The sequence below is a fragment of the Rhinolophus sinicus genome, linkage group LG01 (assembly GCF_036562045.2).
Source record: "Rhinolophus sinicus isolate RSC01 linkage group LG01, ASM3656204v1, whole genome shotgun sequence".
In the NCBI taxonomy this organism is placed as follows: Eukaryota; Metazoa; Chordata; class Mammalia; order Chiroptera; family Rhinolophidae; genus Rhinolophus; species Rhinolophus sinicus.
In genome coordinates this window covers 134,389,192-134,399,896 of record NC_133751.1, presented here as the reverse complement: position 1 = coordinate 134,399,896, position 10,705 = coordinate 134,389,192, and the positions used below count along the sequence as shown (strand labels likewise).

Here is a 10,705-nt window from a genome sequence, read left to right as displayed (position 1 = left end):
CACCAAACTGGGTATGGGATGTGTTCAGCTAGAACATACTTTTCAAAATAAAGTAATGTTTGATATATTCTAGTTAGTTACTCTTTTGTTTATCCATGACAACTGAAACTAACCATCAAATGGATAAAGCAATCGAAGTCTAGTCAAGTAATCCTTAGGGCATATGAAAAAATGCCTTTTAAAAAGTTTTTTTCTAGATCGATTTAACGTAATTCACCAATAAAGCATCCTCAGAAGCATAATAAAAATTCTACATAAAATGACATAGCCAGGGAAAAGAAGGATATACAGTTTGAGGAAGATTCAAAATGGATGTTAACATTAAAACTGAGCACTCATGCAATTCCTGTATAATATAAAGATCAAAATTGCAGGGCACTAATTTTGCTTCTAATTTATAGACCGTATGTTTATGGGACTGCGAATAATGTATATATATATATATATATATATATATATATATATATATATATACCATATTCTGTGGCAAATGTTTTTTTTTTCTAAAGAATGGCAATTTTTCTAGAGAAAAATGACAGTTTTTCTTTAGAAAAATTGCCATTCAACATGTATCTGTAAATTGCACCATATAGCACCACAGATAGCTGGACAGTATTTACACATACAAACATGTTCTTGAAAGATGAAATGTGTCTATTTGGGTTGAGAACTTGACTTCTTTTGTCCTATTTGAAAATTATTAATTTCTGCCTTCCTTCCTCTTTTGGTTCCACTCACGTATAAGTAGGAGTATGAGGCAGCCAGGGTAGTGACAAGGCTCACCTGTGTCTACACACACTCTCAATCACACTCACACTCACTCACACATCTACACACATACAACCATACACCCCATGCCCAGGAGCAGCATTAAAAATGTTTTTGTGTATGTACTGTACTCTGCCTATCATGGAGCATGCATACTGTATGCCTAGAAATGCTAGAAGGAACAGCACGGAAAGTGTTAATGTAGAACACATATAGGCAAATATTGTCAACTCTTTTATTCAAATGTTTGGAACTTAAATACAAAATTATCATTAAGTTTTCACAAGATGAGGCATCTGTCGCTTGAAAGGAAAAAAATATTTCAGAAATATGTTTACAGAAATGTAAAAATATTAGGCATCAAGACAGATGTGAACACATTCAGTAACTTGTCTGGTCTGTCAGTCTTCCTCTGAGCTGAAGATCTTATTGTACTCACTCAGCATGAGCTCAGCTATCTGGTTTTGGTAGACCATGTGTATCGCCATGTTCCCTGATTCATTTTCAGCTCGCAGAAGGGTGGGTCCAAATACAATCCCTAAGCTTTGTGTGGACATGAGGTTCTTGGAGGCTTTGGCCACTATCCTGTGGAGAAAGAGAGAAAGAGATATTCCATTGGAGTTTGAAGTAAAACTGTAGCTACTTTTGAATTATAGAGTTCTGTGTTCTTAAATTCTTTTTTTAAATTTCAATTTAAAGAAGGGAAGTAAGGGCAGTGACTGGCTTTGGAGAAATGCAGAATGAAACACAAGCAATTTTTTCTAGTTCCAGAAAAACAACTACCACAACACTATTTAATCTTCTACTCTTTATGCTTTAGAAATAGAACTTATGACTTTTGGGGAAGAATTCGATGCCTTGTACAACATAGTACCTGGCCGTTGTTAGTGCTCTATAAATGTTTGTGCAATGAATAAATGAGTAAATTAGACAGCAAAAATTACTTTGGAGAGTTAATAAGATCCAGCCTTTGCAGTATTTATAGTCAATGGAGGAAATAGGTGAGCCATGCATAAAATACAGAAGACTCCAAACACAAAAAGTAGAAAAATATACGCATAATCAATAATGGAAGGTTGATGTAAAGACTGAGAACATAATACATTTTTAGTGATTAATGTGAGTAAAGTGTGTCTGAAAAATGCTGATTGGAATATGTATTGTAGAGAAGGTGTTCTAGACATTTAGGTATAAGACAAAATTCTACATGTCTACATTCATTTTGGTCAGCCAGATTAGCTCACATCTCAATAAAATGCTAAATCTTGTAGGATTTGTGCAGGGAAAGAAACTCACTGGAATCAAAGAAATGCTTGCTTGTGTGAGGACTGTACAGAGAGCTGGAATACCAATGAAACTTTAGGATGTGGTTTTATTAATAGTAGTGCCTTGCCTGCTTCAACACAGGACTCTTAAAAAGAAAACAAAGCCTCATCCTATAAAAATGTAGGACCTTAAAAAAATAATGCTTCTCCTTAAAATTGAAGCCCACTTGGTTTTACCCTAAAACTAGGAAGAGTAAGGTTTTAGTGATATTAAGGAAATAGGGATAACATAGAGAAGGAAGACAGGGTGCCAAGAAATACTAAACTCTGCATTCCACCGGACATCCTGACATAAAGGGAAATATGAGCATAGAGAACAAAGTGAAGCAAAGGAAGAGTTTATTGCAAGGCAGTGGGGTCTCTGGTATCAGAGCCATTGTGGAACATTGGGGAACTGTTTGGACTTTGGAGGACTCTTTCTTTGGCCTTTTTGGGCCTATGTAGATAGACCCAGTCAGAGGACGCAAGAAGACTTGCTTTGTTTCTATCCCTTCACGATCCCAAATCTTTAAAGTACCACTTCTGTAACCAAGAGGCCATACCTTCTCTCTCCTGAGAGAGATTGAGAAGGACCACAGCTGTCTATCTGTGACTCCCCACCGCACAAATACATGGTCAGCAAAATGTCCTTGACCTGAGCAATATCAATAATAACCAAGTATTATTCTAAGCAATTTTATTATCTCACTTAATCCTTATAACAACCTCGCGAGGTAGCTTCTATTATTCAGCCCATTTTACAAATGAGGCCAGGAGTGGTGAAGTACCTGATATCACATACAGCAGAGGTTCAAACTCAGGCAGCCCGATTCCCACATCTGTGGAAGCATCATTGCCATGTTCTGTGTTATGACCTGCTATGCTTAATAACTGGGATGAGTTTTCACTCTGCCCTCCTCCACGTGATTATCATCAGATCCTTCCATAAGAGGCTCTGAATTTTTTGCTTTAAAATTTTGTTCATTAAAAGATAGCTAACATACAATATTACATTAGTTTCAGGGGTACACCATAGTTATTCAACATTTATATACCTAAAGAAGTGATCACCATGTACGTCTAGTAACCATCTATAACGTCATTATAATATTATTGACTACGTTCTCTATGCTGTACATTACATCTCCATGACTTATTTATTTTATACCTGGAAATTTGAGGAGGGTCTGAATTTTTATTTTTCACTGGAGAATTGTGACTGACAGCCTGGTTCCAATAGATTTATTGTGGACAAAAACGACTCTCAAGTTTGAACTGAATATTCAAGATATTCTGCCTCCCATTTTCACTTTCCTTCTGCTTTAAATGGAGAGCATTTGTACCTGTGAGTGTTGTTGGCATGGCTACATTTCTGGAAGGGAGTCTCATATTTTTAGAGCACCCATGAGTTATCTGAGACGCCAAGTTTAAAGTTTCCTTTGGAATATAAGAAACTATGCCACACTGTTGCTACATTTACCAAGTCAATAGGATGACTTAAACATCCTCCTGTCCTGGAGTCGGGGCAAACAGAGTGGGCCTTTAACATTGACCTTCCCTGTTGACCTTGGTTTAAGGTCTGTCTTGAGCCTTAAAATAATAACTTTATTATAAAAGTTATTAGTAAGATTCACTGTGAAGGAAAACAGGTTTTCTCTTTTGGTTTTAAAGTTGACCTTGGTTTAAGGTCTGTCTTGAGCCTTAAAATAATAACTTTATTATAAAAGTTATTAGTAAGATTCACTGTGAAGGAAAACAGATTTTCTCTTTTGGTTTTAAAGTGATACCTTTTTGCGATACCAGTTCCTTTAATGACTCCACACAACACACACACACACACTCACACACACACACCACACACACATTGTTAAAAGGCAAATATGGAGAGAAATAGCATAACTAATCAATTAATTGAGTGCTTATGAAGTAAAAGTTGCTTTAAGAACATCACTCACCAATAGCAAAGGTCAAAGTTGATAAGATTTATCTAGCAAAGAGCAGGGCTCAGAGGTCATAAGGTATGGAGAAGGGAGAATCAGCAGCCAGAGAGTGTTGAAAGTTTGAAGGTGAAGGACTGACATAGGGCATCTTGGCCTACGGTGTAGAGGAAGAACATTAGAACCTGGATTCCAGGGAGATTGAAAGGGGAAAAGGATGACAGAAAGATAGATTGAGGATTGAAGATATATTTTCCTACTTAATTGTGGTTGTAATTTTGGTTGGTAGCAGGGACAGTGAAATCTGGGATAGCTGGGAACCAGAATTGCTTCAAACTCACAAAGGTGAGGCTAGAAATCAAGGGAGGTCCAAGAGCTGATTGTTGGAGAGGCAGTTGTGTCTGTCAGGAGGTTCTGGGGCAGAAGCTGGATGAGGTCTACAGCATCTGGAGGAACTTGGGTGACTGGAGGGGTAATTGAGCTCTCCAGGGCACACCGGAAAGATACAGCAGGTTAGACTCAGGCCATTGGGGGAGAGAAAGAAGGCTGAAATGGGACTGGACTATTTTTCAATTTCCCAGAGTTCTTTGTATATTTCCTTCTCAGCCAAAGGCCTGGCTTAGAATCCAGAGTCGGGCCAAATCTAGAGGAAAAAACCAAGACCGAGTTTAAATAAAATGGACAGGAGGCAGCTAGAGCTGTATGTCAGCACCCTCTTTTGGGAAAGCGTTCTTTATCTTAGCCAGTGGGTCATGGAAGCGAACTCCTGTAATGAATTTCTGCCAGTGCATCAGTTTCCTAAATTTCCTATAGAAAAAATGTTCACTGGTGCTTTCTATGTGTATGTAAATATGGAACAATCATTCCATCTGAAACCGGTATACTTGGTGTCCATTTCTCTGCACACTTTCCATCTGATTTTAATAAAACTGGCTTTAACTATGAGTGCTGTAAAATAATCTTGTTATAAACAGATTTTACTAAATGACATAAAGTTTTTTTGTTTTTTTTTTGTATTTGCATTACTGCAGGTTAAATTTTCTTAGCAGCTTGGAATTTTTTCCTAAGTTGGGAAAATCAAGTTACTTGCAATAACTCTTAGAGAAATAAAATGTAGTTAAGAAAGAAAAAATAATGTGTGTGTTATATAATATACATGCTATCTTATTCACTGTTATAAAATGTGTGCTTGTGATATATATATATATATATATATATATATATATATATATATATATCTTTAGCAATTTATGTTCTGAATATCAACCAACCAGTAGTTGGTATATTGAGAAATCCATCAATCTTTAGGTTAGAAAAGATACTGAAAGTGAAGACTAATTTGGGGTAGAAGTCACTAACTACTAAACTATATAATTCATGTAGCTAGGCAAATCTGTTTTGTTATCAACATTTAAATTACATCAGACCCCTTTCTAATAGACAGTGGGGATAGATATTTCTAGCAAAACAGGCCCTCAAACTGGGGATGTATGGGAAAATGTATTAATGCTGTTATAAACTTCATTATATAAATGTGAATTTACCTACTCTCTATCTCAATAGACTCTTAAATAGTTCAGTGGTTGATTTAGGACCACATAGGAAGTCAACCACAATGTCAAACTATAGCTAGAATACTACCCTACAAAATTATTTAACTCTTAGTTTTTTTTTTTTTTTTTTGTTTTTTACCTTAAATCAATAGATATCATAATTTCTACTCTCACTGTGGAGACCAGCGGGGCACTGCATATGCCATTATTTCTGAAATCTTCAACTAGTAAAACATATGTAGAAACATAGGCTATTGAAAGAAATAAAAGCTCTGCATGAAAAAAATTCAATCTAGTTTTTAGACAGAAAACTCTCCTAAACAGTTAAGTTGTACTTCTAGTAGCTTAAAATGAAGTTGAGTTGTATTATTGGAAGCGGGGAGAGGATCTGATTCAGAAACCAAATCCAGTTTTACTATGGGTTTGGCAATACCTCCAGGACAGCCTTCATGAAAGTGAGTCCTGCAAAACACCATTTCTATAATATACTTCACAAAAATAGCATTCTGGAGTAAAATAACTTTTGAAGAAAACTGTGTGCCACTTTGTTCTTCTTAAAAAGTCACACCACACAATAGCATTATAAAGGCTCTGACAAGTCCTATAGAAAGTAGTTTTGTTTTTCTCTGTGTGACTCATGTGTTCCCTAACTTACTTGAGTGTTGTAGATTCTCCTTAGGGACAACAAGAAAATGTCTCTTTAGTTGCTTTGCTAAGGGCCAGTTAAATAAAATATTACCCTCCTATGCCACCCTGGCTTCAAAGTCCACAGCAACTAACTGAAGAGGTTAGACTATGGTCATTCTTGGCAGGTTCCATCCACCTGGTAGGGCTTAGATTTTATTAGGCCTTAGATTCCATGACAGTGTTGTAAAATTTGAGCTACAATTTAACATGTATCTAACAAAGACATGACAGAAATGCTCCTTCTATGACAAAACAAAGGCCAAAAGGCGAAAGAACACATCTGAAGAGGAATGGTGAGAGCTAAGACACGGCTGAGAGATTAACGTACAGGGAATTGATGGATGGGTAAGAAAGTGCAAAAACATTTAGACCTTAGATCAATATTTGGAAATTCTTCTACATGTTTGTTTACTCACCATTAATTTACTCCTAAGAAATCCTTAGAGCAAAGATACCTTACTCTAAGCAACATGAAGAGCTCAAAAGTTTAGTGCCTGTGAATGCTTGACTAATAGGAAAAAGACCCCAAAGCATAACTCTTGAAAAAGGCTATTTATTAATACTGCTTAGTTTAAAATAGCCTGACAAAAATAATTATGATTTTATGAATTTGTTCATGAAATAGCACTTGATGTATATTCATTGTAAAAGGAATTCTTATACTGCTAAGCAAAATTCAAGTTTATAAAATCTTGAAGTGGGTAAGAATTCATTTTTCTGGCAAGAGCTTAAAAGGGTGATATACAGTTTACAGCAAAAAAAGGAGAGGAAATGCCAGAGCTACTTTTTGTCGGGCCCAAATGGAAGGAGCAATGATCCATTAATTTAAGATTATTTTAGAAACAATCTATAATCCAATGCTACAGATGTTGGACCCCAGACAAAAAAATCCTCGCAGCCTTATGCTGGGTAAGTTTTTCCAAGAGTGAGCTGAATTGCTAACTCAAAAAAATTCCTTAGTTGCTTAAAATCACAGCCAAATGACTCAAACTGAAAGACAGCTTTAGTACAAAACTCAAAATTAATGCTGAATTAAGAAGACCAACGCATTTAATAATAGTCCAGCTCTAAACAGATACATGGATGCAAACTTCCTTTTAAGTTTGTGCTTTACTGTTACCATAGTGACTTGAAAGGAAGTTGAAAGCCACATAATTGCCTGCAGGACAACTCTCAAGTTATTGGAAGTGTATTAAAAGTGTTTTCTTCCCTATCTCTGTAATGCTATGATTTTCTGACACATATAACCAAGGTGGTTTAACTTGAATGGGGAGAGTGTGGTGGTAAATGTACTCTTGCCGTCAGGTCACACCTGGCTTGCAAAATACAGCTCAGCCACTGTATGTGAAACGTTAACTTGTGATTCTGACCACTTAAGTGAAAGAGGCTGTTAAAAATAGAATACATTTTCAATGTGCTCAACTTTGGCTTCCTACATATGTTCTATAGCTGCTTTGCGGGGGAATTCATGCTAACTATATGCTTGCCTACCTTTAATTTGCCAAACTGTACTGCTAACTATACTGGACTTTTTTATAAAAACTAAGATTGGGGGACTTAGCAGGAATTCTACCTTCTCCCTTAAGGTCATGGCTGTACGTCAGAAAAATCTTCAAATATTGCAGAAGCAGAAGAGCATTCACCAGTGTTTTTGTCCTTAACATTAATGTGTTTTAAGGTGGTGTGGGGACAGAGCCAGGAGTGCAGTTTCCAGGCTGTTGCCCTCACGTGGAAAGGTGCTGGCTCAGGTAGTAAATGGCCATCAATTGTGATTGGATGGCCATCAGCTGTAGCTAGTTGGCTGTCAGCTGTAACCAGTGAGCCATTGGCCACTAATATAACTGCTGTGGCTACGTTAGTTGAAAAATGGGGGTTAGCAAGAAGATGGTGGCTGAGCTAGCAAGAGCGGATTGCAGCTAGTAAGTGAGGTTGGTTGGCAGAGAGAAGTGGACGGCAGGTTGCGGATAGTGTGGCTCTTGCTTCCTGTGTCTCCAATCCAGCCGCCAGTGAGAATATAGTAGTATGACTCCCCTACCTATGGCTCCGTGGGTGTTCCTTTTTGGCCCCACCATATCCTGTGTTCTTATGTGGGGAGCAGGACCAGAGACCTCCGCCTGCCACCCTGCATGACGGTGGTCATTTACTGGTGATTTGCATATGTTAATTTATAAATTAACTGGTTTAAGTAATTGTAAAGTCTTTAATTTTATATCCAAATATAATATTATTATTTTCTAAAATAAGTTAACAACTATCCTCCTAAACGGGAATTATTGCTATGTAGACATTTTGGCTTTTCAATAATCTTTAAAGCCATGTGTATGTAATTCTCTCAAAGCTCATTATGGAAGAGGAGCGTTATATGGCAGTTGTATATTCATAGCTGACATGGCCTTATTCTTTGCATTTATTAAATAACCTCTTTGCACTGATTTCAATGCTGAAGATTGAAACATTTTCAATTATTCACTTGTTTCAGATTTTTATTGATTGGTCATTATAAGGAGATTCTAACGTATCTTTTAAAGCAATGCTCAGTCTAATAAGAGGACTGACAAAATAAAAAGAGTGAATAGCCCATAGGCTTCAAAGTGACTTATTTCTAGTTGAAATATGTATTCTATAATGTGACAACAACCATCGATAAACTGGGATATCACAATGGAATCCTGACATAGATAACATCAGAAAGGAACACTAATAGTTGTTACTACTTGTTGAATATCTATTATGTGCTAATCACTGTGCTTCAAATATATCACAATTTCAAAGGTAGATTTAAAAATCAGTTTTAATTTCTTTTTTCTGATTATAAAATAATACATCCAATTCAAGAGAATTTTAAAAGTTTAGAGAAGTATAATAAAGAAAAAAATCCACCAGTAACCATTAGCAGTAATTCAATGTAACAATTATTCATTCATAAAAATCTGTTGAGTACCTACTAGGTGTTGGACACTGTTTTGGGTGTCGGGGACAGTGCAATGAGTAAAATAGATAAAGTCCTCACCCATATGAAGCTTAGAATCTAGCAGGAGAACCAGACAATGACCAATACATTAAACGATATATAATGTGATTTCAGGCACTGAAGTACATCAAGAAAAACAAAGAAAAAGAGTAGTAGTTGTTCTTCTACTGACCCTGGGGACCTTTTAAAAGAAATCTGAATGTCCTCAAATCCATCCCCAGAGATTTTGGTTTGCTTAATATGGGTGGGGCCTGGCTGGCTGCAGATAATATAGTCCACAGGTAATTCTTATGAGCAGAGAGTGGTGGGAAGTGCTACACATAGCAGACAAGGCACTCAGAAGTCCTTCCTAAGGAAAGAACACTGGGGCAGAGACCACTTAGGTACACACACCTGGGGAAGGAGAACTCTAGACAAGAAAGAGTAGGTAGAACGCCCCAGTGGTGAGGTTGTGCTTGATGCATGTAAGACTAGAGAAGGGGATAGTGTGGCCAGAGGCGATGTGTGATACGAAGCCTTTCCCTGATGATCACAAAATATGGTGAATGCTGCTGTCAACTGCCATCCAATGGAAAGGTAGGGATCTTCAATACGGGAAGCAGTGCATTGAACCTTAGTAACAGTTTCTGACAAGTTTCAAATTCTTCTGTGCAGTCAGTTGGGTGTGAGCTAAGGTTAAGAGAAGGTGTGTTTTAAAGTGTGCCTTAAATCATCCTCCATCATGACAATGCTCTGAGTCACACATTGCTTCTGGTATATGGCAATTTCTGTCAAATAAAAACATTACAGTGTGTCCCCTCACCTTATTCACAGGATCTGGCACCGTGTGACTTCTGGCTCTTCCCTAATGTCAAAATGACCACGAAAGGTAAATGTTTTGAATTGATTCAGGACATCGAGGCAGCCACAACAGCACAACTAAAGATACGAAAGAGGATTTCCAGAACTGCCTCAGAAAGTGACAAGAACAATGGGATAAGTGTGTTCGAAGTGACGGAGAGTAACTTGAGGAGGATTAATGGCAATGTGTCTTTTACTGTAATAAATATTTTTAATTTAAACACTCACTGTATTTTTTGATCATATTTATTATTTACTTATTGCCTTATATGGGACAAAATGGGTTGTACATTATGATTTCTTAGTATAAGTGAAATTGACATAACCAAAAAATGTATATATTCTTCCTCTACATTTTGGAAGATTGCTTTAGGCAATGGTTCCCAACCAGGGGCAATTTTGTCCTCCCCTCCTCACTCCATGAGGCATTTGGCAATTGCTGTAGACATTTTGGATTGTCATGACAGTGGTGGTGGGGGGAGGGGTGGGTGGGGTGGGAGTCGCTACTGGCATCCAGTGGGTAGAAGCAAAAGATGTGGCTAAATATTCTACAATCATAGGACAGCCTCTCACAACAAAGAATTATCCAACTCAGTATGTCAATAGTGCTGCTGTTGAGAAATCCTGCCTTAGGGTAAAATAGTA

At 37.1% G+C, this 10,705-nt stretch overlaps 1 protein-coding gene across 1 annotated transcript in view; it reads right to left on the bottom strand.

Annotated features, from left to right (window-relative positions):
- Window positions 1-989: 989 nt before the first annotated feature.
- Window positions 990-10,705, bottom strand: part of ARHGAP15 (Rho GTPase activating protein 15) — a 620,551-nt gene continuing 610,835 nt past the window's right edge. The window contains exon 14 of the mRNA XM_019735910.2: window positions 990-1,353. Within this exon, the coding sequence (XP_019591469.1) occupies window positions 1,170-1,353 (184 nt within the window). The 3' untranslated portion in view covers window positions 990-1,169. The remainder of the gene's footprint in view (window positions 1,354-10,705) is intronic.